General features: G+C 39.6%; 1 protein-coding gene across 6 annotated transcripts in view; it reads left to right on the forward strand.

Moving 5' to 3' along the window:
• Positions 1–27,035, forward strand: part of LOC103678054 (ceruloplasmin) — a 58,494-nt gene that overhangs the window by 18,542 nt on the left and 12,917 nt on the right. For all 6 annotated transcript variants that reach the window (XM_040636686.1, XM_040636685.1, XM_008707355.2 and 3 more), the window contains 11 exons: positions 631–783; positions 2,314–2,528; positions 11,531–11,681; positions 12,978–13,190; positions 14,508–14,715; positions 16,505–16,644; positions 17,795–17,923; positions 20,979–21,085; positions 22,545–22,761; positions 23,161–23,300; positions 24,444–24,606. In XM_040636686.1, the coding sequence (XP_040492620.1) occupies positions 631–783; positions 2,314–2,528; positions 11,531–11,681; positions 12,978–13,190; positions 14,508–14,715; positions 16,505–16,644; positions 17,795–17,923; positions 20,979–21,085; positions 22,545–22,761; positions 23,161–23,300; positions 24,444–24,606 (1,836 nt within the window). The remainder of the gene's footprint in view (positions 1–630; positions 784–2,313; positions 2,529–11,530; positions 11,682–12,977; positions 13,191–14,507; positions 14,716–16,504; positions 16,645–17,794; positions 17,924–20,978; positions 21,086–22,544; positions 22,762–23,160; positions 23,301–24,443; positions 24,607–27,035) is intronic.

Below are 27,035 nucleotides of genomic sequence, written 5' to 3' on the forward strand. Positions count from 1 at the left end.
TTTAAAAAAATAACAATAACAGTCCTTACCTCATAAAGATGCTATAAGGATTAAAAGAGTTAATACACATAAGCACTCAGGAAAGCACATGGGAAGCTCTCAATAAATATCATTTTATATATTACATAAAATATGTACTATATACCTATGTTTTTATTCTATATTTGGTAACAATATTAATTTTGGTGACAGAAAATCCACAAAATTGTTACTCTTCACATCCAAGACAATTTAATTTATGCTTTTTGGATGGTTAAGGTTTAACTAGCAGCTCCGTGAATCTTGGGAAAAATATCACATATCTGGCGAACAGAAAACTAGGATGAGGAGAGTATAGACACGGGATAGTTTCTTGTCGATGTATAGAGCTGGTAAACTGACTTGGATAAAAATGATAACAAGTTTCCTTAACCTGAAGTTAAATCAAACAGCACTTCTTACCTCTTTCTAGCCTCAGCATATTGTTGATAATAAACTTGAAAACAAACAAACCAACAGGTTTTCCATTTGCCATAAATAAGATGTTGCTTCCAGCAGTTTCTGCCAGAGGACAAGCCAAAGAAAATTACTCTTAATGTATTCTGTAGGTTGTATACCAAGGAAGACTAACAATGCTCTCTTTGTCTCTAGGTCCTGTCATTTGGGCAGAGGTGGGAGATACCATCAGAGTCACTTTCCATAACAAAGGAGCATATCCCCTCAGTATTGAGCCAATTGGAGTGAGGGTCAGTAAGAACAACGAGGGCACGTACTATACCTCACATCACAACCCCTTGAGTGAAGGTGAGTACAACATTCTGTAACCAAACAACATTTAATAACCCACTGCGCTGGTCAGCCGGGGAAAACTGCCCTGCAAAAACTGAAGGCAGGAACTTCCGAGGATACCGCTCATCTATCATTCTTAGGCATCTGCCAGGAAGCAAGTAAATCTCTTCTCCTTCCATTTCCAACAGGCGTCTGGAACTTTGTCCTGCCTTAATTGGATGAGTTTTGAAAATGCTGCAAGTAACTTATTGGGATTATATCAATACATTTCTGGAGTCCTGCTTGGGTGATTTTTAGATTTGAAAAATCTTCTTGCAATTATAAGATTAGATGCTCATTTTAGAATATTTGAAAAATATAAAAAGGTACAGTTGAAAATATTATCTATAGTTCTATAGACAACCACTCTTATATTCTTATATAATCCCCTACTCTTTCATCTGTGTACATATAATATATATATTGAATGTAGCTGAGATCATAGTATATAAGTACCTGTCATTGTATTTTTGTACTGAGTTTGTTTCCTTGGCATTATAATCATTTTAATGTAACTTTAATGACACAAATATTCCATTTTATGCACGCATTTGGGTATTTTTATATGTCAGGCTGACTGATGAAGAATAGTGCCTTTGCCACCTCTTGCAGTGTGACTGTGGGCAAGTTATTCATTCTTTCTGGCCTCAGTTTCCCCAGGAATAAAATCAGGATATTTGAACAGAATCATCTGCAGTTACCTTTTAGTTCTGAAATTATTTTCAGTTCAGTGTTGTTCAATAGAACAGGTATGGATTACCCCCTCTTTTCAGGTGTTTTTCTAGCAAGGGAAATACAGAGACAATGCTTGCTTCAGGAGGGTTACCTTCTATCCGTGGGGGAAATACACATAATATAACATGAAAAGTTCTGGGCACATTGTCAGGGGCTGTGAGAGCAGCCCTGTCTTAGTCTGCCCAGACTGCTGTAACGAAATGCCATACACTGGGCAGCTTATAAACAACAGAAATTTATTACTCACAGTTCGAGACTGGAAGTCCAAGATCAGGGGGCCAGCATGGTTGGATGAGGACCCTTTTCTGGGTCTCAGACTTCTTGCTGTATTCTCATGTGGTAGCAGGGGCTAGGGAGCTCTGTGGGATCTCTCTTGTAAGGGCACTAATCCCATTTAGGGGGACTCCAGTCTCATGGTTTAATCACGCCCCCCAAAGGCCCCACCTTCTAGGACTATCTCATTGGACATTAGGATTCCAATATGTGAATTCTAGGAGGACACAAACATTCAGACCATAGCAGGCACCAAATCACACCAATTTGGTGTGTTTGAATCACTGGTTAGAAGGAGGCTTCCTGAAGGAAATCACACCCATCCGTGACCTGACACAGGAGCACAAGTGGACACCATTCAAGTAGGGTTTCATTCTAATTCGTAATAAGGAACCGAGAAGTGGGTTGTCTTAGACTAAAGCCAGTCTAGTCTACGTGGTGGCTCAAATGACCACATTAGAAAGCATATTTAACTCTCCACTGTGATATTTCTCACAGGTGTGCCTCCTCCTTCAGCTTCACATGTGGCACCCAAACAAACATTCACCTACGAATGGACTGTCCCCAAAGAAGTGGGACCCACTTACAAAGACCCTGTCTGCCTATCTAAGATGTATTATTCTGCTGTGGATCCCACCAAAGATATATTCACTGGGCTTATCGGGCCAATGAAAATATGCAGGAAAGGAAGTTTGCGTGCAAATGGGAGACCGGTGAGTCCAATGAGGAAAAATAAAAATGATTTCCCAATCCTTCTGAATTATCATTATTACAAAGAAAATTCTGGGTTTTGACACAGTGAGGATATAACACATAATGTTTATTACAAATTTTTCTCAGGCTCGTAAGAGCTCTCTTGTGTAGAGAATCTCTGGCTAACATGATTATTTCAAGATGAGTTGGAAACAGACTTTCCTTGGAACCCAAGGTCTTTTATGATACATTTAGACTTCCCACACACAAATAAAAAATGAAATTGGTCGCTCAACATTCACTAGGGAAAGTATTGCTTAAAGCATTTTTTAGAAAGGAGGAAATGACCATTTGACCAGGAAAGAGAAATACCTAACTCCATCATGTTTTTATCTCTCACTATTGTAATATGAACCTTTAAAAGATAAGGACTCTTTAAAAAAAAAAATCCCTTCAATATAATTATCATACCTTGGAATTATCATCATAATAATATTAGTATCATCAATTTTTAATCAAATTTTATCACATTTCCAATCAATGTTCCCATTTTTCCAGCTGCCTCTTGTTTCGTTTGTTGTTTGAAACAGTAGCCAAATAATGACACTCATTGCAATCAGTTGTTGTGTTTCTCAAGGTTATTTCCTTGCATTTTTCTGTCGCAAGGGTCATTTATTCTATGGAAGTTTCCCATGCCTGTATTTACTGCTCGTATTCCTGTGGTGTCATTCAGCATGTTTCTTCCTCCTTCCCTCAATTTCCTATAATCAGTGGCTAGATCTATAGGTTTGATCAAATTCAGGTTAGATTTTTTTTTTTTTTCAAAACTACTTCATGTGTGGTACTGGGTACTTCCATCAGGGAATATATACTATACAGTTGGGAATGTTGTCAGCCACTGAGGACCCTTTCCTAGATTGTTAACTAATCAGGGATTGCACAATAGTAACATCCTGACCCCATCATTCTTCTTCATTTAGTAGCCAGTATACTTCCATAAGCAGAAACTTCCCTTAATGGATTATTTGGTTAGTCTGAGAAAGAAAGAAATGACAAATGCTGATTCTTTCCCTTTGTTTACAAATTTTCAAAGTAATAGTTCTCTAACATACTTCAAAGATTCTTAAAAATTTATTTTCTTGTTAAGTGCTGTTGTGAACTCATGGATTTAAGAATATTTCGTATGTTGAATTCATTGACATTATCCCTATTGGTGCCCCAAATATCCTATTTTCTGCCACTGAGGGGATTTGTTCAGGTTGATTCCTTCATTTCTATATGACCTTGGTAGTCTTTGAAGCTTCCTTGATTTTTTTTAGTATAAAAAGCTGTTTTAGGTTCATATTACACACTTTCTGAGCCAGACGTGGAATTAGCCATTTCTCCCAAAATGCCCTAGTTCTTTTCAGTAAGACGTTATTTTTAGAATCACAATCTGGGCACCACAGGCACTCATTTCTATTGGCTTAATCATTGTTTCTAGGCCTTTTCACCGGGCAGAACTGGAGAACGAAATTTTTTAAAATAGAATTCATCATGAGTTCATACTGATACTTTCTATTCAAATTCAGGTCTAAGGATTCTTATTGTTTTTTTACTTAACTTTATTAATCTTACATCCGTATCTCCCTTCAGCTGCACTGAAAAATTTTAGTTCTCAATGATACCAACGTAAACATTCACTCAATTCACCCCACAATAAACATACAACAGCCTCAAAAATCACAATTACAGCACTACAGCCAGCAGTCTAATTATTGAAAACAATTTAGATTTGTTTGCAGCCCTTTTTGTCCTGAGAGTAGATTCCACTGGGGATGTTCCGTCAAATTACAAAGTTAAAGTCACTTGGAGTAGCTCCTCTCTGTGTAGTTTTGCTACCCACCAGATACACAAGTTTATTTAATTAATTTTACTTCTATTTCTTCTAGGGATTGCCTTTAAAAATTGTAATATTATTTTATAATAATGTAAAATATTTATCTGGTTCCAACATCAAATCTACAAAAAGAGGCATATTCAAAGAAGTCTAGCTCCTATCCTTTCTCCCCTCTTACCTATCCCCTTACTACAGCACCTTTTATTTTTTAGCTTTCGAGTTTATTTTTTATTTTTTTTATTATTATTTTTGTCTACTTAATTTTTCAGAACACTTTAAGGGTAACAGCAAAATTAAGAAGAAAGTAGAGATTTCCCCATATATCCCCTCCCCCTCCCCCACAGCCTTCCCCAATATCAACATTTCCAACAGAGGGGTGCATGTGTTGCAATTGATGAATCTACATTGACACATTGTTATCATCCAAAGTCCATGGTTTACATTAGAGTTCACTCTTGGTGTTTACATTCTGTGGGTGTAGACAAATGTATAATGTAAGTATCCACCATTATGGTATCATATAGAATATTTTCACTGCCCTAAAAATCCTGTGTTGCACCTATTTATCCCTTACTCCCAATCCCCAACACCTGGTAACCACTGGCCTTTTTAATGTTTCATAGTTTTGCCTTTTTCCAGAATGTTGTATAGTTAGAATCATACAGCATATAGCCTTTTCAGACTGGCCTCTTTCACTTGGTAATACACATTTAAGTTTCCTCCAAGTCTTTTTTTCATGGCTCAATAGTTCATTCCTTTTTAGTGCTGAATCAGGTTCCATTGCCTGAAAGTACCAGATTGTTTATCCATTCACCTACTGAGGAACATTTTGGTTACTTCCAAGTTTTGGCAATTATGCGTACAGCTGCCATAAATATTCATGTGCAGGTTTCTGTGTAGACATAAGTTTTCAGCTCCTTTGGGTAACTACCAAGGAGCCCAGTTGCTGGACTGTGTGGTAGAAGTGTATTTCATTTTCTAAGAGAACACCAAACTGTCTTCCAAAATGGCTATACCATTTTGTATTCCCACCAGAAGTGAACAGGAGCTCCTGTTGTTCCACATCTTTGTCACTATCTGGTGTGGTCAGTGTTCCAGATTTTGGTCGTCCCAGTAGGTGGTATCCCACCGTTGTTTTAATGTGCATTTCCCTAATGATATATGAAGTAGGACATCTTTTCATATGCTTATTTTCCATCTGTGTATCTTCTTTGGTAACATGTCTGTTAAGGTCTTTGTCTATTGGCTAATTGCATTGTTTGTTTTCTTAATGTTGAGTTTTAAAAGTTCTTCGATATTTTAGATAAGAGTTCTTTATCAGATGTGTCTTTTGCAAATATTCTCTCCCAGTCTGTGGCTTGTCTTCTCACTTCTCTGGACATTATCTTGAATAGAGCATAAACTATAATTTTAACGAAGTCCAGCTTATTAATTATTTCTTTTACAGGTTGTGTGTTTAGGTGTTGTTATATCTAAAGAGTTATAGCCAAGGTCATCTGGATTTTTCTTATGTTAACGTTTAGGAACTTTATTTATTTTACATTTATTTTATTCATTTTATGTTTAGGTCTGTAATCCATTTTGAGTTAATTTTTATGAAGAATGTAAGATCTGTGTCTATATTCTTTTATTTATTTATTTTTTTGCATGTAAACGTCCAGTTATTATGTCACCATTTGTTGAAAAGACTATCTTTGCTCCACTGTATTGCCTTCGCTTCTTTGGCAGAAATCAGTTGACTAAATTTATGTGAGTCTACTTCTGGTCTCTCCATTCTTTCCATTGATCTATTGGTCTATTCTTTCACAAATGCCCTAGTGTCTTGATTGCTGTAGTGTTGTAGTACGTTTTGAAGTTGGGAAGTGTCAGTCTTCCAACCTTGTTCTTCTTCAGTATTATGTTGGCTATTCTGGGCCTTTTGCCTCTCTGTATAAACTTTAGAATCACTTTGTTTATATCCAGAAATAATTTTCTGGTATTTTTATTGGTATTGCATTAAATCTATAGATCAAATTGGTAAGAACTGACAACTTGGTGGTATTGAGTCTTCCTAGCCATGAACATGGAATTTCTATTTAGGGTAATGTGATAGTGAACAGAAATCCTAGTTCAGATAAAGTGAATGTAATATTTGAGGTGAGATCTAAATTTCAAGGAGGAAGCCTTGCAAAGATCTGGGGGAAAGTGGAGGGAATATCTAGTGCCAAAATATGTAATTTTATTTAAAATTTTTTATTTAAAAAATTATTATGTATCTTTTCTCCTTTGACCTGTAAGCATGACCAACTACATTAAGGATTTCCTAATGTTGAACCAGTCTTGCACTTCTGGGGAAAAACATTGCTTGAACACTGTGGGCTTTTTTTGTTTGTTTTCAAATTTTTATTTAAATTCTAGTTAGTTAACATACAAGGCAATATTGGTTTCAGGAGTAGAACTCAGTGGTTCATCACTTAAAACAACACTCAGTGCTCATCATAACAAGAGCTCTCCTTAATACCCATCACCCATCTAGCTCACCCCATCCCCTCCCTCCAGCAACTCTCAGTTTGTTCTAAAGAGTCTCTTATTGTTTGTTTCCCTCTCTATTTCCCACCCTCCCATATGTTCATATGTTTTGTTTCTTAAATTCCACATGTGAGGAAGTCATATGGTATTTGTCTTTCTCTGACTGATTTATTTCACTTAGCATAATATACTCTAGCTCCATCCATGTCATTGCAAATGGCAAGATTCCATTCTTTTTAATGGCTGAGTAATATTCTTTTCCCATTCATTAGTCAATGGACATTTGGGCTCTTTCCATAGTTTGGCTATCATTGATAATGCTGCTGTAAACATCAGGGTGCATGTACCCCTTTGAATCTGTATTTTTGTATCCTTTGGATGAATACCTACTAGTGCAATTGCTGGGTCATAAGGTAGCTCTATTTTTAACTTTCTGAGGAGCCTCCATACTGTTTTCCAGAGCGGTTGCACTAGTTTGCATTCCCACCAATACTGTAAGAGGGTTCCCTTTTCTCTGCATCCTCGCCAATACCTGTTGTTTCTTGTGTTGTTGATTTTAGCTATTCTGACAGGTGTGAGGTGATATCTCTTTGTGGTTTTGATCTGTATTTCCCTGATGATGAGTGATTTTGAGCATCTTTTCAAGTGTCTATTAGCCATCTGGATGTCTTCTTTGGAAAAATGTCTATTCACGTTTTCTGCTCATTTCTTAACTGAATTATTTGTTTTTTGGGTGTTGAGTTTGATAAGTTCTTTATAGAGTTATCAGATGTGTCATTTGCAGATATCTTTTCCCAATTCTGTAGGTTGCCTTTTAGTTTTGTTGACTGTTTCCTTTACTGTGCAGAAACTTTTTATCTTGATGAAGTCCCAATAGTTCATGTTTACTTTTGTTTCCCTTTCCTCCATCAACGTGTCTAGTAAGAAGTCACTGCAGCCGATGTCAAAGAGATTGCTGCCTATGTTCTCCTCTAGGATTTTGATGGTTTCCTGTCTCACATTTAGGTCTTTCAACCATTTTGAATTTATTATTGTGTATGATGTAAGAAAGAGGTCCAGTTTCATTCTTCTACATGTTGCCGTCCAGTTTTTCCAACAGCATTTGTTGAAGAAACTGTGTTTTCTCCATTATATATTCTTTCCTACTTTCCTGAAGATTAGTTGACCATATAGTTGTGGGTTCATTTCTGGGTTTTCTATTCTGTTCCATTGATCTACGTGTCTGTTTTTATGCCAGTACATCTTGACAATTACAGCTTTGTAATAACAGCTTTAAGTCTGGAATTGTGATGCCTCCAGCTTTGCTTTCCTTGATCAGGATTGCTTTGGCTATTTGGGGTCTTTTATGGTTCCATACAAATTTTAGGATTGTTTGTTCTGGCTCTGTGAAAAATGCTGGTGGTATGAGCACTGTGGTTTTTAAATATTTTTTTCAATTATATTTCTGCATTGAATTTAATAGTGTTTTATTTAGAATTTCTCACCTAAGCTGGAAGTGATATTATTTTAGATTTTGTGTGCTTTTTTAAGGTATTGTATCATGGTTATACTATCTTCATTAAATAAATTGGGAAGATTTCCACGTTTTGAATACTTGGGAACTATTTAAATAGATAGGAATTATCTGCTCCTTAGAGATTTGAAAGAAATTGCCCATAAAATTACATCAACTGTGTGACTTTTTTTTTTAAAGATTTTATTTCTTTCTTTGTCAGAGAGAGAGAGCACACCACAGGGGGAGTGGCAGGCAGAGGGAGAAGTAGACTCCCCTGGAGTCCATGTGGGATTCGATCCCAGGACCCTGGGATCATGACCTGAGCCAAAGGCAGACACTTAATGAACTGAGCCACCCAGGCATCCCTCAAGTGTGTGACTTTTTTTTTTTTTAAAGATTTATTTATTTATTTATTTATTTATTTATTTATTAGACAGAGAGAGACAGTCAGCGAGAGAGGGAACACAAGCAGGAGGAGTGGGAGAGGAAGAAGCAGGCTCCTAGTGGAGAAGCCTGATGTGGGGCTCGATCCCGGAACGCCAGGATCACGCCCTGAGCCGAAGGCAGACGCTCAACGACTGAGCCACCCAGGCGCCCCTCAAGTGTGTGACTTTTAAAAAAGAAGTAGTTAGGGGTTTTCCTTTTTCTTTCCTTCTTTTGTTTTCTATTAAAATGTGTTTTAATCACATTTTTATTTCACCTATGGATATTGGTCTATTCAGGTACCTTCTTCTTAGTCAACTTAGAACATTTATTGTACATAATAATCTTTTTTTCCTTCTCCGTATGTGTGGTTATATTCCTTTCTCAGTTCTATTGTGGTATTTTTAGGTTATCGCTCATCTTTTTTTATTAGACTTGCCAGAGATCTGTATATTTCATTGGTCTTTTCAAATAATACATTTTTAGGTTTAGCCATTTTAATTTGTGCTCTAATTTATTAGACAGGTTCTCTTTTGCCTTTATTAATTCCTTTCTTCTTTTTTTATTTTACTTTTCTAAAATTTGCAGATATTTACAAACATTTATTTTTATTTGGTTTTCCTTAAAATAAAAAGTATTTCAGGGGTGCCTGGGTGGCTCAGTTAGCTAAGTGTCCAACTCTTGATTTCAACTCAGGTCATGATATCTGGGTCGTGAGATTGAGCCCCACATCAGGCTCCACAGTGGGAGTGCAGCCTGCTTAATTAAGATTCTCTCCCTCTGCCCCTCCACTCCCCCCACCCCTGTGCACTCTCTCTCTCTAAAAAAATAAAAGTATTTCAGATTCTCAGTTTATATGTTTAGTATATTCCATACATTATGCCTTGTTCTCATAGATGTTGTTTACCAAGTATTTAGTAATCATGTTTGCTTCCTCTCTGATCTAAGAGTTATTAGGATCAAATATGATCTTTTTAATTTTATTAACTTTTTGTCCCTTTATTAGTATTTTTTAGTTTTGTTGCATTATGATCAGAAAATATGACCTGTAGACTTTTACTGAAGTTTTCTCTATAAATCAGAATACAAGTGACTGTAGCAGTCTTCTATTACAGTCCCTACACATGTGAGAACATATTTTTGTTGTTCTTTGCTAGGTACAGAATTTTTGTATCATAATCTTTTTCCCTCAGAAACATAAATGTTACTCCATCTTTTTCTGATATTTAATGTACTAGAGAAGTCCAATGTTTGTGATAACACTTGTTTTTAAAGATTTTATTCATTCATTTGAGAGAGAGAGAAAGCACAAGCAGGGGGAGAGGCAGAGGGAGAGGGAGAAGCAGGCTCCCCGCTGAGCTGGGAGCCTGATATGGGACTGATCCCAGCACCTGGAGATCATGACCTGAGCTGAAGGCAGACACTCAACCATCTGAGCCAGACTGGCGCCCTGTAATAACACTTTTAAAATGACTTATTGTAGAAATTTGTCTATGTCTGAAATTCAAAAATTTTACCAGAATATTTTTAAGCATAGATCTCTATGACTACTTTTGCCTTGTTGGCAGTCAAGCTTTTGAATCTGAATTTTCTCTTTATAGTGGTAAACGTTTCCATTATTTATTACCATTATGTCTTCCCCTTTTATAATGCCTCTCTTTCTGAAATTGTTACTACGTATGTATTTTTCATCTTTGAATCTTTTCTTCTGATTTATGAGACCTTTCTTAAAATTATCTCCATCACAGGGGCATCACCTCATTGGTACAAGCAGTTAATTGTTAGATTCTTGGTTTCAGCTCAGGTCATGATCTCAGGGTCATGGGATTGAGTCCTGCATCAGGCTCCATGCTCAGCTCAGAGTCCGCTTGAGACTCTCTCTCCCTCTGCCCCTCCCTCCACTCTCTCTCTCTTAAATAAATAAATTTTTAAAAAAATTATCTCTATCACTGATTTAGTTTTCTATAGGATCTAACCTTCAGCTCTCTGCTTTAGCTGGATTTTAAAAACTTGATAATCATATTTTTCATCTGAAAAAAAACTATCTCAGAAAAAAAGACAAAGTTTTCTCTTCTTTGAGGGAGTATCTAGTTTTTAGGGGTTCATACGCTTTGGTCTCTTAGACTGATTGCCTTCTTCTGAACTACTGAAACATTTCATAGACCAGATAGCATTTCTGCTTGCTTATTTTTCAGCAGGGACGGGGGAGAGGAAGTGAGAATGTTTGTCCAGATGACTAGAGATTGTGTGAATTCCTGGCCCCCCTCATTTGGCAGGCTATTTCTTCACTTAAGATGATTCCTCCCTCTATCTGCTTCTCCTGCTCTGCCTTATAGAAATTCTTTAAGTTTTCATGAATAAGTGTGGATGACACTTTCTCTAATTTCTGGCACAGCCATCTACTCCCCCTATTTTAGTAATTGTTGTTGGTGTGTTCCGTTGGTGTGGGCAGAGCTGGCAGGAAGGTGGGGAGAGGAGTCAGAACTCGTAGGTGCAGAGAGATACTTAGATCATGTTGAACCAAAAGCCTACTACACAGATAGTAATGAAAACTCTGGTAGTCAACTGGACAATGTCGTGAGCCCCATCTACGAAGAGGAATGGAAACCTCTTCTCCTTCCTTTGGCGAGTTTGTGCCCAAATAGTGTTGTGTACATGGAAGCCTTTCTGCTACACTTACCCTATCTTCACTTCGTTGTTTTTGTTTTGATTTACAGAAAGATGTAAACAAGGAGTTCTATCTGTTTCCCACAGTGTTTGATGAGAATGAAAGTTTACTCCTGGATGATAATATTAGAATGTTTACCACTGCACCGCACCTGGTGAATAAGGAAGATGAAGACTTCCAGGAATCTAATAAGATGCACTGTAAGTACGCACCATCTGCCAATACTCTGATTTCAGTACTGCACATGTAATGCTTTTAATGAAACCAAAATGCTAATTGCTTTGCCCATTGATTAATTTTCAACAGACGATTAAATACAACTCTGAGGGTAATATTGATATTTAAGGTATCAGTCCATTATTCTTCGCTTCGCTTAATCTAGGATAATAAAACATACAAAATATGTCAATTAAATGCATGGTCCTTAAAATGTAGTCCTTGGATCAGCAGCTTTAGCATGACCCAGGGACTTGTTAGAAATGCAAATTCTTGGGCCCCAACTCCTACCTACTGAATCAGAAACTTTATGGGTGGGGCCAAGCAATTCCTATTCAACAAACCCTCTACGTCATTGTGATATATGTGTCAGTTTGAGAACAACTGGATTAGATGCTTTTCTCATCTGTGGTTTGGTAGCTATAGCCTCGTTTTATTATTCAAAATGAAGAGAGATATGGTCTCTGTTGTCAACAAACTTCGGTGATTCTCACCCTTGACTACAAATTAGAATTCCCCTGGGAGTTTTATTAAAACTGTTAAAACTACTTTTTTAAATGCTCAGGGCAACCTCCAGAAATTCTTATTTAATTGAAACCTAGCATCAGATTTTCTTTTTCGTTCCCAGTGTAATTCTAGAGGTTTAGAGACAGTGAGCTAATTGTTCAGAATGCCCACATTGCTAATGGACTACATGTGAAAATCACTGTAGTAAGAAGAAACAAATGTTAACTTGTGTTATAAACTGATGTTGTTTTAATTGAATCAATATTAGTCACGATCATGATAATATTCCTTTCGAGTGTGCATTTTTACATTTTGGAGAATTCAAGACTATTACTGATTAGTAACAGCAGTGAGAGGAAACTTTCCGCATTCACTCTTCCCTGTTCTTCATGATGAATCAGAGAATTTTCCATCCAGAGCAACAAACACATTCTCAGTCTACAGTGCCAAGGAATAGCTGTTATTATTCACACATTTGGATGCTTGCAAATCTGACTCTTGAGAGAACTAGGAAATGGCTAGCTGGGACGAACAGGGCAGAACGTCAAGAACCCTGCCTGCAGCTCTTCCCCTTCCAGCCAGGGACTGTCTGGGGCTGCTGGGTGCAACTAGGAGTTGCAGAGACACTCCTGATGCATAAAGCGGTGGGGCAGGCATGAATGGGTCTTTCAGAAATTAGATCAACAAAGTTGGCGCTGGAAAATATGGGAGGTTTTCATGTAGGAGGACATGAGATAAACCACTTTCAAAATACCATTTCCCAACTTTTACAGCCATGAATGGATTCATGTACGGGAATCAGCCTGGTCTCAACATGTGCCGAGGAGATTCAGTCATGTGGTACTTATTCAGTGCTGGAAACGAGGCTGATGTACATGGGATTTACTTTACAGGAAACACGTATCTGTCAAAAGGAGAAAGAAGAGACACAGCAAACCTCTTCCCTCAAACAAGCGTTACACTCCTCATGGAGCCCGATACTGAAGGTGCATTTTTTTTAAAAGTCAAGACAAGTCTCCATTGAATAGATTCATGTCACTTGGGTTTAAAATCCTGTGTTGGGTGATAAACGCTTCCCTTCCCCAACTCCCAAATGTGTGCCCTTCCTTCCCTTGAAGAGCACGTCCGAGTCACTATTAGCTAAGTGTGTGGCTGATAGATCTATTTCCTGCCTGTTGAGGGGAGGAGAGTGACAAGTGAAGTGAAGAGTAGACCGTAGTTTCTCCCATTTCCACACCATAGAATCCTCAAGATGCTTTCTTTTTAAGTTATGTTCCTTTTAAAGATAGCTGGCAAATCAGACTAGAAAGGGAATGACTTCCATAACAGCTCTGCAGTGAAACTTTTTGTCCTCTCTCTGTAGCCTACATGTAGCGTTGGCTTGTTGGCTGCTCGCAGTCGAGGGTCCTATGATAGAATGATAGCCATGCAACCTCAGAGATATCTGCAGGCCTGGTTCTGAATGAGTAAAACAAACTGAAACAAAAAAGAAAGAACTTTAACCAAAACGTGAAACATACTAACTTGCTTCAGGCTTTATCTGGTTCATCATATGCTACCACAACATAAGACAAGTCCAGTGTCACCTCTCCCTTTATTCATTAGATAAGTGTAAATACAACAGTCAACAAAAGACATAAAGTGTCTGCCTTGTGAAGTGGAAATTCTAATGCAGGGAGACAAGAAGCTAGTGGTTGTAAGCACTATAAAGAAAAAGAGGGCAGAGCCCATAGTCTCTGAGAAACAAACTGAGGGCTTCAGAGGGGAGGGGAGTGGGGGAATGGGATAGGCTGGTGATGGGTAGTAAGGGGGGCACGTATCGCATGGTGCACTGGGTGTTATATGCAACTAATGAATCATCGAACTTTACATCAGAAACCAGGGATGTACTGTATGGTGACTAACATAATATAATAAAAATGTTATTATGAAAAAAAAAAGAAAAGAAAAATAGGGCAGAAAAGGGGGCTGGTGACTGATGGGGGAAGGTGGATAACAATTCTCTGAGATGATGATTAATGAGAAGCTTGAATAAAGCGAGGACATGAGCTCTGTGGCTATTTTGGGGAGGAGTGTTCCCGGCGGAGGAAACAGCAAGGCCAGAGGCCCTGAGGCAGGCACACACTTGACCTCTTCTAAGAAGAGCAAAGAAGCCTCTGTGACTGGAGCAGAGTGAGTGGTGGCTGGTGTAACCATCCAGCTGAGCCACGTTAAGGACTTGGGTATTGATTCTGAGTGAGTTGAGGAGCTCAGTTGAAGGTGCTGAGCAAAGGAGTGACACGCTTTCTTATTTACCATTTCAGGGACTTTCGATGTTGAATGCCTGACAACCGATCACTACACAGGAGGCATGAAGCAAAAATACACTGTGAACAAATGCAGGCGAATGTCTGACGATCCAAGCGTCCACCTGCCAGAGAGGACCTACTACATCGCGGCGGTGGAGGTGGAATGGGACTACTCCCCCAGTAGGGAATGGGAACGGGAGCTGCATCGCTTACAAGAACAGAAGTAAGTCTCCAGACTCTGAGTCCCAATTTTTTTTTCATGTTTTTCTTTCAGAAAATTAAGAATTATGCTAAATTTTAGAAAAACAAACAGTTGCATTAAACAGTAACATCAGAACAGTAACAAAATGCTTCCCAGCAACCTTTCCTCCTTAATTTCTCCTCTCGCAATTTTCTCACAGGAAAATTTCCAACTATCTCATTTGATTCTTTGTAGTCACTCTTTCTTTCTTTTCTGTTGGATTGTCTTCTCATATCCATGTGCCCTTATCTTGCTCTTAATTGTCCAACTTAAACAAAAATTAGTGCCTAAATTCAAAGCTAAAGTATTATTTTCCTTATCTACCGTTTGCTGCTTATTTTTCCTCCAGAGATTTCCTTATCAGTTCAGTAATCTGTTCTTTTACATTCTTAAAACTGCTATGTGTGAAGAATATTTTAAATTCTTGAGGGCAGTATAGTAGATATGGTCTCTGTCCTCCCAGAACTTATAGGAAAATATGCTGCAAAACCACCAATAATGTATATGTTACAGAAATGTAAAAAAATAAGTCCATTGTGAATAAATGTAAGGAAAGCATCATTATTGGACCTTTAAAAACTGTATGTAGAGTAGTATCACCAGACACTTCTTGAAGACTTTTCCAACCACTTTGCCCTCCATCATCTCACATGTCATGCACTAACCTTTCATGGATATGATTTGAGAGATCGGGATGGACATGTGTTCGGATCTGGGTGTACGGCATCTCTGGTAACCCGTAGCTAAGCAAAGGTTAGCTGGTTAGTTTGATTGCAATGGAGACTATGATTTGCAATGTACAGGGGCAAAAGGTTATTTCAGGTGGGAAGGGCAGTAAAGTAGTCAAAAGGCTACAGGAGCTGGGGCACCTGGGTGGCTCAGTTGGTTGAGCAGCTGACTCTTGATTTCGACTCAGGTCATGATCTCAGGGTCCAGGGATCAAGCCCCACTTCAAGCTCCATGCTCAGCGGGGAGTCTCTTTGGGATTCTCTCTCTCCCTCTCTCTCTGTCCCTTTCCCCACTTGTTATCTCTCTCTCTCTCTCTCAAATAAATACATAAAAATCTTTAAAAAAAAAAAAAGGCTACAGGGGCCATGAGGAGTCAGTGCAAACTTTAGATAAAGGAAGTGGCTGAAAACACTGAGCCATTTCAGCCCTTATAAACCAGAAATACTGCAGTAACCAGAGAACACTTCATCGGTGAAATCTGGGCTCAGAATTTCAGGGCTATAGAGAAACGTTAGAGATCATCTCATCTCACACCTCATTTTGGGGGTGAGGAAACTGAGGGTCCAGCAGGCAATGACCAGCTGAAGGTCATTCTAGTTACCCGCAGAGTGGGCGCAGGTCTCGGATGGCTCCACTCCCAGCAAGGAGCACTTTCTACCACGCCTATCTATTTCTAAAGTCTTACTCTTTCTTGCTGGACTGGGAGAATGCTATTAAAAATTAGCATAACTGGGGCGCCTGGGTGGCACAGCGGTTAAGCATCTGCCTTCGGCTCAGGGCGTGATCCCGGCGATCTGGGATGGAGCCCCACATCAGGCTCCTCCGATATGAGCCTGCTTCTTCCTCTCCCACTCCCCCTGCTTGTGTTCCCTCTCTTGCTGGCTGTCTCTATCTCTGTCGAATAAATAAATAAAATCTTTAAAAAAAAAAAATTAGCATAACTACTTAAATGAAAACTATATTTTCATTCAAAATTGAAAACTCAACTTCCACTTTCATTAAGACAGGTACTAACCTTAGTTGTTTGTGTGTTTTGTTGAAGTGTTTCGAATCCGTTTTTAGATAAGGAAGAGTTTTACATAGGCTCCAAGTACAAGAAAGTTGTGTATCGGCAATACACCGACAGCACGTTCAGAGTTCCTGCGGAGAGAAAGGCTGAAGGAGAACATCTGGGAATTCTAGGTACTCTAATCATCGGGTGTGGGGTAGCGACGTGGATTAGATGCAGTGACAGTACGTGTCTGCGGGTTTCATTTCCCAGTTCATAGTCAAAGGTATTCAAATAAAAATTAAGTTATGCAATAAAAATGAGAAGCCTATATATACTAAAGAATATGACAAAAACATTGCTTATTTTTCTCAGAAACAATGTCTTATCTCATATACTAATGAAATTGTATGTATTTGATGTTCATCAAATTTATGCCTGTCGTTTTGGTGAAATTCCTAGAAATTATGTTCTAATGAAAATCTTTGCCAAGTTCTCCCTGTTATTTCACCCCTCTCCCAGCTCCCAAATCATAGCTATTTGCTTTTAAAATTGCCATCTGGTGATTAACTCCAAGAGAAAAAAAATGTACACATAGACAAGGAAATAAAGAAAGGAAGAAATGTTACCATACACAAGGCATGGAAGAAGTTGCTTCCGATTCTTCAGGAATCCTTTTGAAAGAGGATGTCTAAGAACTTGGCCAGCAGTGGTCTTGGGAATTTTCTTGAAAATCATCAAGTGCTGGGGACATCACTCCCAATCCCACCGTATTCTCATACTAACAGAATACCCTGGGGCGTGTTATCTTCAGCCCCCGAAAAACAAGACACCCAAAGGAGAATAGCATTGTTGCTGGGTCATGGAAATTCTTAGCAGCAGACAAGATAAGATTGGCTAGAGAAGAAGGTAGAAATGGGAGGGGTGGTCCCACCTACCCTTCCAAATGCAGTTACTGCCCCAAATTCACACTGAAGAAGGCCTGGAAGTCCAAATGCTGAGAAATGAGAGCAAGTGCTGCCCAATGACTCTTGGCCAGGGTAGGGTCATAGCTGACTCACCAGGATTAGGCCATTGCCCTGCAGGGGACTTTCAGGCCAAAACCTTCTGCAGGACTCTTGATGAGAGATACACCCCTGATTTCCATTTACAGAGACAACCATTCCTAGTGTTTTTATTCTGAATCCTCTCAGCCCAGGGGTAAATCCAGGAATAGTATAGTATGAAGCCGCACAGACTCCTGCCTTCATGCTAAGAAAGTTACCTGATCTTTGCTTCTATTACTGAGTTAGAACTTTTCATCTGATAAATGTATAAGCCACTCTTCTCTTTTGCTCTTGCCAGGTCCACAGCTTCATGCAGATGTTGGAGACATAGTTAAAATTATCTTTAAAAACATGGCCACAAGACCCTACTCAATACATGCCCATGGAGTGAAAACAGAGAGTTCTACTGTTACTCCAACTTTACCAGGTACTCATGGCCGGAGAGGGGTGGGGGGTGGCATTTTAATAGACTTTACAGGCTTTCCACAAATGACTGGTATCAGAGAGGTAGTCTTAAGGAAGTGAAGAAAGAGGTGGTTAAGACAGCATGCAGAGGGGTGCCTGGGTGGCTCAGTCTGTTGAGTCTGCCTTCAGCTCTGGTCATGACCTCAGGGTCCTGGGATCAAGCCCCCATGTCGGGCTCTCTGCTCAGTGGGGAGTCTGCTTCTTCCTCTCTCTTTGCCTCTCCGCCCCCTCCCCACCTTGTGCTCTCTCTCTTTCTCTGTCTCAAATAAATAAAATCTTAAAAAAATAAAAAAATTAAAGAAAAAGAGGGCATGCAGGGAGGCGTATCGGTATGTATGTCTCCATGCACATACGAAGAAAGGAAAGGAAAGGGAGAAAGAGAGAGAGAGAGAAAGAGAGAGGGAGATCCACTGGAAAACTGCAAGGAAAACATCTGCAAGTACTGGACACCTACAAATACTCAAGGTGGAGTGAGCAGAGATATCTCTCCTCACCCAGACAGCATTTACCGCACACTGTGTGGCTGAATGTTTCATGCCTGCATCTGAAGGCGGAGTCCTAGGGGCAGACCCTGCCACATGGGATTTTAAATCCCGCAATTCTAGCCCAGTATCTGGCATGTACTAAAAACTCAATAACTTCAATTAACACAGTGCAAAAGCTAGAAGAGGTTAAATACATGTGTGTATTTCCTTTAATTAAAACTATATTTTTCTTCTATTAGTTGTAAAGTTGGCTTCTAGAAAAGGACCATTTCTTAGTAATTTAGCAGTACCCAAATTTGGCAAGTGAGATAAAATGGATGAGAAAAAATAAATTACAATATAAAGTTGCTCGTGTCAATTCAGGGGATTAGAAATAAAAAACCCTGCCCTTGTGACTCTCACTTCTTCCAAAAAAGATACACAAATATACATGGTATCAATTTATAAACGTGCATGAAAAAGATTAAAGCAGACGAGAAAGAGTGAGAGGAAGTAAGAGGAGTGCTGTTTTAGGTAGGCTAATCAGGAGGGCTTCTTGGACGAGGCGCCACTGGTGAGTCATGAGCCACAGGGAGTTATGGGAGAACAGCATTCCAGGCCCTGAGATGGGAATAGCAAGGAGGTCAGTGCAGAGCAAACAGGGGACAGAATGTGAGATGAGATCCAGGGAGGGCAGGGGGCTGGATGCAGTAGGAGGAAGGGGAACCTTAGAGGCCATGGTTAGAACCTTAGATTTTATACTCTTCACCATGTGAGGGTTTGAGCTGGAGAGTGACAATCTGACGAACACTTTGTAAAGGCCTCTTCTGGCTGACGTGTGGGTAAGTGACTCAGAGGACAAGGGCGGAATCAAGGATCAGTTAGAGGACTATTGCAATAATCTGGGTTAAAAAAAAAATGGGGGGCGCCTGGGTGGCACAGCGGTTGAGCGTCTGCCTTCAGCTCAGGGCGTGATCCCGGCATTATGGGATCGAGCCCCACATTGGGCTCCTCCACTAGGAGCCTGCTTCTTCCTCTCCCACTCCCCCTGCTTGTGTTCCCTCTCTCACTGGCTGTCTCTATCTCTGTCGAATAAATAAAATCTTAAAAAAAAAAAAATGGGACTTGGACCAGGGTGGAAGCACTGAAGTGGTAAGTTGTCATACTCTGGTTGTATTTTAAAGGTGGTACTAATCCCCCCCACCCCCCCACTGAAAGATCAGGCATTAGGGAACATTAGGGAAGGAGGAGTCAAGGACAGCGCCAAGGTTTTGGGCATCCGCCATGGGTGGCAGGGAGGTTGAAGAATGGAGAAGAGAAGGAAACATTTTTTTTGGCTTATGAGATTAAGAGTGTAGATGAAGAGATGATATATTCAGGTGGTGAATCTAAGCTTTATATTCTCGGCGAAAGGTTCTGCTTAGAAAAAGGGTGACGATGTAGGCGTGGGTAAAATGGAGGACTTGGGGAAGAAAGAAAAATCTGTCACATCCCTTGAGACCATCCTTCCTGTCCTGCTTGATTCCCCAGAAAAGGTTTGTCAAATTCTGGCTAATGAACGTCTGACAGCATGAATATGTAACAGTGAGGTCTACATAAATGGAGGGGATGGTGAGTGGCCACAGCTAAAAGCAAAATTCTGGTGAGCAGCTGGACAGGAAACCCTGAGGTGACAGGGAGCAGAGATCAGACTGGAGAAGAGCCCAGAGCACATGGAAGAGAGTCAAGGCTTCGGCAGGTTAGGAGGCTAGAGCAATTGGCTATCTTCAAAGTATCAAGGTCCAGGGTGTGACACCACACATACGGTGTCCTGTATGTGACAGAGCTGTGACAGAACAGCGTATGGTATGGCAGAGTGGGACAGACCTGAGAAGAGGTCATTGTGACAACTCAGTGACCCAGGAGACCCCAAGAGCTAATGGTTCCTCACCAGAAATTGTGGAAGCACTAGAGATAATGGTGAAAAAGGAGAAAAAGAAGGCCAAGGTGAAGCTGAGGGAATGACAGAGGGCAGTACAGATAAAAACACAGAGAAGGCTTGGGGAAGGTGCTTGCACTGGGGGGGGGGGAGGGAAATCACTTGACGGTTGAAAATGGCATTTTACAGGAACAGACTTCAAGCTAAAAAATGATCTGTTACAAAGTTCCTTCAAATTGTGATATTGGTATTGCCACATCCTGGCCTGGTGTATTGTGTGTATATGCGTGTCATCGCTAGTTAATTCATAACTGACAAAGAAGATCTGAAAGTATGTCTTACAGTTTGTCTTAAAACTTAATTCCTAAAAACAATTTTGAGTGCCACTACTTTTTAACACTAATTACCTCGACATTTCCAGTTTCTAGGTCACTGGTTATTAAGACTTAGTGTATTTATATTTTGTATATAGATTTTATATATATAATATCTATCTATCTATAATCTATATATAAAATCTATATATAATATAGTATCTATGTATATATAATATAAATATAAAATATATAATAATCTATATATATATAATCTACATACAAAATATAACCAGATACTTTAACACTTGATTAATTTAGGTGAAATTCACACTTACATATGGAAGATCCCAGAAAGATCTGGAGCTGGAATAGAGGATTCGGCTTGTATTCCGTGGGCTTACTATTCAACTGTGGATCAAGTTAAGGTAAGCTTTAGATCATTTGTGTTTTGTGAAAATTCCCAAAATAGATGCACAGTTGAAGGAAGATGAGATTAGAGTTTTCCTGTGATCCAATTTTATCTTAAAATCCCAGGAAAGGAAACTTCTCTACAATTCACTTTGGTTTCATTTTTTGGTTTGTTTCTTTTTAAGGATAGAGTTATAACTGTGTTAATCCCATGACTTCTGATTATGGGTAACGCAGAATCAAATATTAATCAATACAGTATTTTATTTCCCTTTTGACATAAAAATACATTAAACCCAAAGAACTGAGGTACATGATTTCAGAGCTCTATTAATGATAGATAAAAGTGTTGATTTCAGTTGTCAACCTAACACAATAAAGCTATTTGATTGAATATCTGAAAGCCAACACAACACTCGACAACTACAAATTAGAACTTGTTCCAAGATTCTTTTGTAGAATTATATCTCAAGTCCAAATCTCTCTCCTGAGCTCCAGACCTGTCTATATACCAGCCTACTGAACGTCTCCACCAGCATGTCCCACCGGCACTGGAAATACAGTCACTCTAACATGGAATTGAGATCCTCCTCTACCTCTCGTATTTCCTACTGCAATAAGTAACCCTACGAGTTCCAAATCTACTCATTCGTTGAAGCTAGAACCCTGGGTATGAAGTATCTAGCTCTTCCCCTGGCCCACACAGGCAATTCGCCCCCCTACATAGAGTTCAGTCTATTCTTCTCTCTACCTCCATAGATCGGGTCCTTGTGATTTGCCTAACTACTGCAATGGCCTCCCAGGCTCCATTCTCTTCCTCCTTCAATCCTTCCTTCACTCACCACTAGGATGACTGGTTTAAAAATGCAAATATGTTGCCATGCTGTGTTCAATTTTTCAATGGTTCCCTATGACCCACATAAGATAAAATCTAAAATTCTGAACCTGGTAGAGCTCAAAGGCCCTTCCAGACCTAATCTGCCATTACTGACCCCCACCAATCCAAACTTCTCCTAGATTTGTCACGTGTGGTCTTCCTCCTCTGTGTTCATTAGCCCTTTATGTACCTCCTTAGAAAACAAGTGATTCATTTCTTCCATTCTCTACTTTCTCTAGCAGACTGAGTTCCTGGAGGGCCCGGGCTTTGTTTGATTCATCTCTGGATTTTTAGAGACTGGCACAGGGCTTGATTTATGAAATAGGCCAACCAACACTGCTCGTTTGGGGTTCTTTTAAATTGCTGCTCGGTACCTGAGCCAATATTTGCCTCTGCATGCGCTTCTGTGACTTGACTTCATCACCCGTTCAACCCACCTCCTACTCACCATTAGTCCAACTTCTCTACAAATGGAAAGTGACTGACCTGACAGCACCATATTAGGCAAAGTCCACGACTTTCTAAAATTCCCGAGGTCCCAGGTCTCTGAAATGCTGACCTCCATCACAAGTATGACCGAAGTTTTTGCTTGTTTTCAGGACCTCTATAGTGGATTAATTGGCCCACTGATTGTGTGCCGGAGATCTTACACGAAAGTATTCAATCCCATAACAAAACTGGAATTTTCCCTTCTGTTTTTTGTTTTTGATGAAAATGAATCCTGGTACATAGATGACAACATCAAAACATACTCTGAACACCCTGAGAAAGTAAACAAAGATGATGAGGAATTCATAGAAAGCAACAAAATGCACGGTATGAGATGCTATTTTAACCCTATGTTCCCCCTTTTCTTCTTTCAAATAAAACTCGTTTGGAGACTATTCATTTTACAGTAAACCAGTTCTGCCTCCCTCTGTATGTGAGGTAGAATTCCATTCAAAGCAAAAACCATCTATTAATTTCTCTCCCCATTCCAAAGTCTCATTCCCTTTTAAATCACAATTAGGATTACGGCTTTTCGTGCTAAATGACTAGAAAAGCAGCGTGACATTATTGACCTTAAAGTATTCATTTCCCCATCTGTAGGGAAATAACTTCCATTACCTCAAAAAGATCTCATACATTAACCTAGTAATCATATTGTCAGTGAAGCAGCTACTGATTTAAAATATCCTGAAAAGTAATTAAAAAAAAATCACGTGATTTCCCCAGCTATTAATGGAAGAATGTTTGGGAACCTGCAAGGCCTCACGATGCATGTGGGAGATGAAGTCAGCTGGTATCTGATGGGAATGGGCAATGAAATAGACTTGCACTCGGTACATTTTCACGGCCACAGCTTCAGGTATCAGGTAAGACGGATCCGCGGTCATTATTCTTGCTCTCTTGGAAAATGTTTTAACACAAAGGAAGAAAATATTTCCTCAGAGAGACTTATGAAAACAAAGTTCCAAGAGACAACTAAATTATTTCCAAAGAGCGTGCCACCCAACAATTTCAATTGCTGTCACCAGCCTTTGCTACACATTGGGCTCTTCCTTGACTTTACAGTTTTGCATGGAGTTCTGCTCACATATTGCTGGGCAAGGCATTTGAATAGAATCGTTAGCAGAGAGGTTAGACGTGTTCATATAATGATGGATCAGAGAGGAGGGCCAAGAGTTTATTATTACCTTAACTATAACCTTAACTATAACCTTTACCTGTTCTGACTTCTGAATCTTAAATGGCCTAAAGTGAACGAGATTATCATTTTGGTGTTGGGCAACTGATCAGTTCTTAGATCGCGACACTACTTCTGCTTCTCACCCAGTGCCAATTTCAGCAGGAGTCAAGAGCTCTTTCTTACCTTTGAGTTAATGTAGAAAATTCAGAAACTACCACAAAGCCCATTGCAGAAAAGGCCATTTTGTTATCTGTGTTTGGCTTTACGTAGATGTTATCTTCTTAGCGGACTTTCGATTCCGTCCTTGCAGAAATACCCCTGGGGTACTCTGTGTCTAGTCTAGACTCTACCTGAACGGCCCCTGGTTCTGGCTTCTCCGCTGGCCTCCTTTCCTTCTCCCTGCATTCCCCTCCCCGCCATAAATTTTCACAGACCAGCTAATCCAGAACAGGTTCAGCAAAAGTGAGATTAGGACTGAAATGGGGCCACAGCTAAAGTCCCTTGTGTAACTCACACGCTCTGATGAAAGACAAACCGCAGTTGAAGAATAAGAGGTGCCAGGTGGTCCTAATGGATAAATCGATGCTCCTCCCATCTTCCCTTCACACCCACTTGGTGGCCCATACTGCCAGGCATTTAGCAGGACCAAGACCACATATATCGCTGTTTGTATCGGACACACGAATGTGCAGGCTCTCTCTCTCTCTTTTCTTTCTTTAACAGATGCATCCACTTTTCTAGTATCTCTGAGCTAGCCAATGAAAGATTAGTTGAATGAACTCTCACATGTAATAAACATTATGTAATATTTGTCATTTTTCTAATTAAGCACAGGGGCATTTACAGTTCTGATGTCTTTGACGTTTTCCCTGGGACATACCAAACTCTAGAGATGTTTCCAAGAACACCTGGAATCTGGTTACTCCACTGCCATGTGACTGACCACATTCATGCTGGAATGGAGACCACTTACACGGTTCTACCAAACAAAGGTGAATACCGGGCTGCTGGTTCTAGAAGTCATACATCATGAGAACAATTAAGATGCCGTACGTTGCCTAAATACTTCCCCCAATGCGAATCATTGTGAATTTGCTGCCCTGATTTCGTCCTTCTCTACCTCCAAATAGGAATTCTTTTTACTGCTAAGGGTGTGGGATACTGCCTATCTTCTGAGAGCTGGTATTGATAACAGCACTGGAAGTCTCTCAGCTAATACAAACGGACACCTATTTGGGGCAGTGCGATTACTCCTAAAACTGATATAACGGAGTGGTCATGTTATTTACCGAAAGACTAACAAAAGACACATTTAGAATTTAATTTCTTTCTTAATAGAAAGCACTCAACCTTTTTTCTAGGTCGTACCTAGTACACAAGAAATCCTCCCCCCCATCAGTATAATTTCAAATGGTCAATCAGGCAGAAATCATATCTTTCTGCACTTCTAGGGGTGAGGGGATGTATTATGGATGATTGTTTGTCAGAGATTGTCTTAGTCCCTTCAGGTTACTCTAACAAAATACCGGACTAGGTAGCTTTTAAGCAGCATGTCTTGATTTTCACAGTTCTGGAGGCTGTTAATCAGAGATCGGGCTGCCAGCATGGTTGGGTGAGAGCCCTTTTCTAGGTCACAGACTTCTTATTTTATCCTCACATGGTGGAAGGGACAAGCTAGCTCTTTGGGGCCTCTTTGACAAGGGCACAAACCCCATTCACAAGGGCTCCACCGTCATGACCTAATCACCTCCCAAAGGCCCTACCAAGTTACTGTCAACCATGGGCATTAGGTTTCAACATAGGAATTTGAGGGGACACAAATGTTCAGACTATAGCAAAGATCCAGGAAAAAAAAATCTAAATTTTGTTTCCCCCAGCCCCGCAATAATACTCCCTCCTGAAGCACAGGAAACACAGAAAAAGGAACAGCCATTTGATGGGTAAATACTCACAAAATGTGTCCTACAGAGTGAAATTCTTGCTGTGTGGTTGGAGGCTTTTTTCTTGGGTCTTCTGAGTTCAGAATTGTTGGAATTGGTGATGGCCAATCCAACAGCAGGAAATGATGTAGAGAAAACAACACCTTGTGTTTCCTCTTCAAAACAGGCATTAAAGGGGACATTTAAGTGGAAGAAAATATAGAAATAAATCTCTCAAAAATTAAAAGTCATTCAAAGATCAACCGTGAGGGCAAACAACAGTTTTCACGTCTGCTCCTGGGTTTTACACAAACACCTGGTAACATGAGAAACGATCCTCTTAAAAGCCTTTATTACAAAGAGTGGTACTGAGAGTACTGGAACTCCAAAGACTGGAACAGACAAATAAACCACCGGGTTCGATGCCAGTAACTACTGAACAAGGTGGAGAGTCAAACATGAGAAAGAAAATTTTAGTGTTTTAAGAACACACGTAAGCCACCACACAAAACGATGGTCCTGCTCTGAGGAAACACTGAGGCAGGCATTCTGGAAATTCATGTGTCCAAATGCCTGACGTGCAGAAGATGCTGGCTGCTACAGGCTAATCCTGCAAACCCAGACGCTGAAAAGATTCCTCCTATAGAATTAGCCTGGAAGGAGAGGGGGATGATTGCTTGGTTAAGAGACAGGACATTGTTTGTAAAGCCTTAGAGAAAACTGTAGAACGAATCACAAATGTGAAGCGAAAACACACTTTGGGGAAAAGATTAAAGAGACTCTGGCTTCTACAAAAGGGAAAGGTATCGTGCAGACTGAAAGAAGCAATAATGAACAAAAAAGATAGTTTGAACTATAAACAGAAAGATGGGGAGCCATGTTTACCAGTCTAAGTTATCTTTAAATGAAAGTTCGAGAAAGCTTTGAGTAAGTCTACATTAATTCTGAATCTTAGAAAATTTTCTGCCTACCCTGACACAGAAAAGGGAGCACATGAGGTTAGAGTAAAATTTTTCAATATTATGCACCAAGAGGCAGGCAATTTCCTCCACAATGAAAAAAATCACTAGAAAAGAATCATAGATATCCTGACATACTTAATGTAATGCTTCATTTCCCCTACCAGAGGAAGCATAATAAAGACCTCCTCTGATAAATATAAAAGGTAATTTTTTTTTTAGACTGTGACATTTCTACTACAGTCAGATAACCTTTCGGAGGAATCTGTAAGAAAAAAGCTTGCCTAGCTTTCAGTTACATATAGGCAGGCACTGTATATTCTGTATTTCTCGTAACTTCCCCAATCCAATCTAATACTCTGCTTGGTAAATATCTAACCACCTGTTAATTCAATGAAAAGGAATTTTTAAACTTTTTTGGACATAATTTCAGACTTACAAAAAAGTTGTGAGAACAGTACAAAAAATTCCCATAAACCCTTTACCCAAATTCCCCAACTGTTAACATTTTACATAGCTTTTCCGTTCTCTCTCCTATCTGCC

This window comes from Ursus maritimus, unplaced genomic scaffold (genome assembly GCF_017311325.1).
Source record: "Ursus maritimus isolate PB19 unplaced genomic scaffold, ASM1731132v1 scaffold_20, whole genome shotgun sequence".
In the NCBI taxonomy this organism is placed as follows: domain Eukaryota; kingdom Metazoa; phylum Chordata; class Mammalia; order Carnivora; family Ursidae; genus Ursus; species Ursus maritimus.